This window comes from Schistocerca americana, chromosome 1, assembly GCF_021461395.2.
Source record: "Schistocerca americana isolate TAMUIC-IGC-003095 chromosome 1, iqSchAmer2.1, whole genome shotgun sequence".
Lineage (NCBI taxonomy): Eukaryota > Metazoa > Arthropoda > Insecta > Orthoptera > Acrididae > Schistocerca > Schistocerca americana.
Genome location: NC_060119.1, coordinates 500,378,250 through 500,384,087, shown reverse-complemented (window position 1 = coordinate 500,384,087; position 5,838 = coordinate 500,378,250). Strand labels below are relative to the sequence as shown.

Genomic DNA, 5,838 nt, shown 5'->3' with positions numbered 1-5,838 from the left:
AGATGTGAACATTTTGTAATTTATAAATAACACATGTCAAAACTGTATCATTCAGATCCCACTGAAGACGCCTTAAAGTAAACAAAGGCATAATGCATCTGGGAGAAATGATTTTTATTTACAAAACAAATATTTCTGTGCTTGCTGTGGAAGATGACCATGCAGACAAACTCGCTTAAGTCATTTTCTTTGACTAGTGTGAGAATCTTCTCTTCATATTTTCTTTTGCAACTTATTTTTCATTGATTTTGCTTCTGCAGCACTTTACACAAGTTAATTACAGAAAACAAGCCGTAAGCAGGTTATAAATTGATAGTAACTACTTACTGCAGAGTTTCAAAGGAGGCATTAGGCCACTACATTTTACCCAAGAATGTACAATACTTCTGAAACTTCCTGGCAGATTAAAACTGTGTGCCCGACCAAGACTCGAACTCGGGACCTTTGCCTTTCGCGGGCAAGTGCTCTACCAACCGAGCTACCGAAGCACGACTCACGCCCAGTACTCACAGCTTTACTTCTGCCAGTACCTCGTCTCCTACCTTCCAAACTTTACAGAAGCTCTCCTGCGAAACTTCCAGAACTAGCACTCCTGAAAGAAAGGATATTGCGGAGACATGGCTTAGCCACAGCCTGGGGGATGTTTCCAGAATGAGATTTTCACTCTGCAGCGGAGTGTGCGCTGATATGAAACTTCCTGGCAGATTAAAACAGTGTGCCCGACCGAGACTCGAACTCGGGACCTTTGCCTTTCGCGGGCAAGTGCTCTACCAACTGAGCTACCGAAGCACGACTCACGCCCGGTACTCACAGCTTTACTTCTGCCAGGAGTGCTAGTTCTGCAAGTTTCGCAGGAGAGCTTCTGTAAAGTTTGGAAGGTAGGAGATGAGGTACTGGCAGAAGTAAAGCTGTGAGTACCGGGCGTGAGTCGTGCTTCGGTAGCTCAGTTGGTAGAGCACTTGCCCGCGAAAGGCAAAGGTCCCGAGTTCGAGTCTCGGTCGGGCACACAGTTTCAATCTGCCAGGAAGTTTCATATCAGCGCACACTCCGCTGCAGAGTGAAAATCTCATTCTACAATACTTCTGTTGATTCATTGTGCCTTTCAGAATTGTGGGATCACCAAGGGATGCCACAAAAAACATTCCCCAGACCATAACGCTCCCTCTTGGTTGCAGGAGGTTTGCCTTAATGTTTCGCACCATGCATGCTAACAGCCACCTGTTCGATGCAGTATAAAATGTGATTCATCTGAAAGGCCACTTGTTGCCATTCAGTGGACATCCAGACTTCATCCTTTATGAATAGCAGTCAGCAAGCACGCATGAACAAGGCGCCTGCTACAGAGGCCCATACACAGCAACATTTGCTGAACAGTCATGTAGGAGACACAGTTGGTTGCCCCTTGGTTCATCTGGGTGGTTAGTTGTTTGAAAGTTGCAAATCCGGTCCCCTGTACACATCTCCACAGCCATTGCTCTCCCCCGTCATGAACGGCCCGTGGTAATGCTTCCACTCTTGACCGGAAAGCTTATCATCATATCCTTTTGGACACCGGATGAATCTCTCCTTTTCTGCATTATGACGAGAACTGCACTGTTTTCCATGTCCCACGACACACATTATATACCCTCCATTGCTAGTGCTGCCACATGTCATCTGTGAGTAACTATTATATGTCAACCTAAAAATAGGCGGTGGTCAAGTTAATGTGACTGGAACATGTAATTACAGGTTCCAAGGCCTTCGTAATGATATAGCCACTACCACGATTGATAAATGCTTCCTTTGCTCAATCTAGATTGATTCTTTAATGACACAGTCCCAGAAGTAAGACAGCGGTGTCCGCTGAAGTAGTTCACTGGCTGGGAGATGGCAGTCATACAGGAACTAATATATCATGGTCTTATCAATCAACAAAGGCAAAAAAAGTCCCATGACCACTCCCCCTTGCAAAGACCACTATTTTATCCCTCGGTTTTCCCTGCTTTTAGATTTGGACTACCCTTATATACCTTCTACTGTGGGTGTTTTAACATCCTCGTTTTATAGTTTGACTCCTCTGACTGGACACATCCACTTTTAGCAGACACATTCTCTTCCGCATGTATCTTTGGAATCATGGGACTGATGACCTCATTGTTTAGTCCAATAACCTCCCTCAATTAATCAGTCAGTCAATCAATGGCAAAAAACCGTCATCCTGTCTCACCAGGATTACATTGAGAAAATGCTTAGTGGGTTCTTAAAGAAGCCGGCTTGCCACCGAGGTTGTTAAGAAACTGCAACAGAAAACACCAGTTCCACTGAGACTTTATGGACTGCACAAAGTTCACAAAGATGGGCCGCCTAAGCCCCATTGTTAGAACTCTGGTGCCTTGAGATACTCACTTGCCTGAAGTATTTGCTTAGTCCATATGTGGGAAGCATTCACGTCACACTCGCAACTCTGTGGGTTTGTGGGATGCTTTTAAGCTGAAGGATATCAGTATCCATGCGAGCTCAGATGGTGTCTCTCTCTTTTTCTGTAGACTACCTTTACGATGATAATTAGAACTTATTGGCCAGAAATTTGATGTAGAGGTGACCAACCTTTTTGGGCATGTATTGATATCAACGTACTTTCTTTTTGATGATGGCTGTTGTGACCAGACAGGAGTAGTAGAAACGGGGAGTCGACTTTCACCATTTATCGCCAGCATGTATGTCGAACATTTTGAGGAAGAAGCCCTGGAATCAGCACACTGGAAATGTACAAGTTTCTTGTAGTAAGTACAGGGTGTCTTTGTCAGATGGCAAAATGGATGATACAACCTGAATGACTTTCTCATTCATCTCTGTTCCATACATCAGAACATCAGTTTTAGCATGGAAGTCAAAAGTAGATGTAGTGGTCCCCCTTCCGTAAGAAGACACGCACATCAACATATACTTACATGAGGACAACTGCCACCACCCATTGCAGAGGAATGGTGTGCTCAAAACATTGGTACATAGGGCTTGCGCCCTCACTGACAATGAAAGTCTCAACCAAGAACTGAGTATGGTGTCCGGAAGAATGGCTGCAAGGTTTGGCGGATTCGGAGAGCCGTGTGTCCTATACCTGTTTTACAAGTTATGGAAACATAACAGGAATCTCTGGAGGATCTAGCCATTGCATTTATTCCTTTTTGTGATACACTACCTGGAAAGATATGATGAACTCTAGAAACATAAAGTGAAGATGTTTTCCATCTATCAACAAGCACATGGATACTGCTTTGTTGTGTCAAAAGACGATGTCTGACTATGGAAAACTGGGTCCTTCAGATACCATGCCAATGCAGCAAGACATATATTTCAGATGGTACGTGTCCTCGAAGATCGCTGTCAAGAACACCAGCAATATACCGACTGCAGCAGTCGTCACAGATCGGCGGTCATGGATTACAACCATACTAAGGTTCTGATACAGGTATCAAAGTTTTAGGACTGTGTTATTAAAGAATTTATTGAGATTCGAGTGAGGGAAACACTAATAAGTCATGACAGTGGCTACATCCATATTAATATCTGTGAAGCTGCAGTTACTATGATTAAGAAGAAGATGGAGATACCCCACAAGGAACTGATTTCGGGGGCAGGTGGAGGAACGGCAGAGGTGTTGGCAGAATGTATACCTGGGTACAAATCTAGAACGGAGCATTGTATTGGCGGGAGGAGTGGGAGAGGAGATGTTGTATGCTGAAGGACGGGGGAGGAGATAAAAGTGTTGCACTGGCCATTGTTCAGTACATCAACACACCTGATGGTGGCAACGTGATTCCTGAAATATTATGCCCATTGCACACTGACATCCAGCCATTCACCTTTGAACTATTTTGTCATGAAATACTTTGGGAGAATCTGAAAAATTAAATGAATAATCACTCACAAATTTGTATATCAAATTTATTGTTCTTTGTGGATAATGTTCTGTGTATATTTTCCCTACAGCCTTTGGCTTATGCTGTACATCGTATTCGCACATTGTTCTACATATGGTTGTCTTGTATAGAGACAGCTAGTATAATATCCTTTTAATCATTTTTGTGATGAAAAGTCATTTTGTTGTATCAGTGTTTTCTGTCTACATGGTGTAGTGAAAGTATATTGAAGGCAGTGAGGTCTCTCATTTTCAATTGAACATTTTTGAGTTTCCTGTTTTTGTTTTCCAGGATGTCAACAAGTTTGCTGAAGGGCTCAATGAACCATTCAATTCCAGATATCTAAATACAGGTGACTGTTTTATATTGTGTCTTTTGCCATTACCTCTGTAATATTGTGAAATTCCTTTAATGTATTTTTGTGTAATATATCAGTGATATCTCTGCATTAATGGAAACTTGTGTTATTTCATGAAAATATATGTATGCCAAGTTAGTTATCTGATTAAAATACATTTGTCCTCATTTGAACTGTTATATATCCTTACATGGATAGCTATTTTTGCTTTGGCAGTGTGTGTTGTCTTTTGTGTTGTTTATAATGTTTGCTTGTATGATGCAGTTTATAACATGTTGAAAGGAATTTGACTAAGTGTTAAAAGTTTATAAAGGAGTCGTTGAAATATTCAACATAATATATAAACTTGTTCTTAAATAGACATCCAAATATATTTGAAGTGATTGAAGAGATTCACACTTGTATTCTTATTGTAGCATTCAGTCTGTGATGGAATGTGCCCAAATTAAAAAGCTCTCTTTTATGCATTTTCGTATACAAAATAATTTTAAATTTACTTTGTTTCAGATAAGCTTTATTTATAAATGTATAACTCTTGCCAGTTCTGTTCTGCTTTCATTTTTCGAGAATATTATCTAATAACTTAATCAATATTTGAAGAGTCTTGTTGAGTTTTTTCCAATGATGTCTACTGAAATATAATTTTTTAAAAAGATGATCTGTACAGGCTAATTGCTACAGTAAATTTTAGTCTGTGGGAAGTATTGGTGATGTTAACCACATAGTTTATGAAAGGCCTGAGCAGATAAGTGAAATTGGTAAAGAAGGTAACAATACAATCGGGTTGCAGTGTAGATGTTTACATAATATATTGTTCCAGTAAGTGGGCATTGTTATAGTATATTAAAGACTGAATGTCACTGATCTGGCTTTAGTTAATTTCAGTGCAGAACTCAGTATTTCTCTGCAGTCATTGCATTTATAATGGCCTTATTCTTTTTTTTTTAATTTTTATATATATTTTCCTGTTAGACATTCCATGGTCATCATGACATGGAACATTATTGTGTCATAAATAGCCAATTTTAAGTGCTGACTGTGTGCCATTCTGACAATTTAATCAAAGATTCATCTTCACAGGGTACTCGTTAGTTTGCTTAGATATAACATCTGAAAACTTTGCCTTGTTCCAGTGGTATCATTAAATAAATCCTTCTGTTACTTTTTTAAAATTTAATTCACAAAAAATTACATGAATGAATGTACTTACTACATTATTTTGTAATACTATACTTTTATGTGATTGTTATGCATTTTGATGCCATATTGTAGCTGTATTTGGAAGCACATGTGTCTTTTGTATTGTGTACTACCCACTTTGTGATAACTTCTCAAAATAAATATAAGAAAAGCATTCTAGGTGTTTTATTTTACACACCACTGTCAACTTTGTCACAAAATATACACAGGAACTTTATTCACATTCCTGGTTATTCCAGTCCATCAAAAAAATGTTCATATTTACTTATTGTAGAAGTGTCGTATTGACCCTTTCAGTTTAACATAAGTAGTAATATTCTGATCCAACCATCATAACATCGTGGGACCGTCAAGTAAATAAAAAGAAGTTAACAACAG

At 39.5% G+C, this 5,838-nt stretch overlaps 1 protein-coding gene across 1 annotated transcript in view; it reads left to right on the top strand.

Moving 5' to 3' along the window:
* LOC124604544 (syntenin-1-like) overlaps nucleotides 1–5,614 on the top strand; it is a 47,912-nt gene extending 42,298 nt beyond the window's left edge. Inside the window, exon 7 of the mRNA XM_047136487.1 lies at nucleotides 4,194–5,614. Coding sequence (XP_046992443.1) covers nucleotides 4,194–4,248 — 55 coding nt within the window. The 3' untranslated portion in view covers nucleotides 4,249–5,614. The remainder of the gene's footprint in view (nucleotides 1–4,193) is intronic.
* The last annotated feature ends 224 nt before the right edge of the window (nucleotides 5,615–5,838 follow it).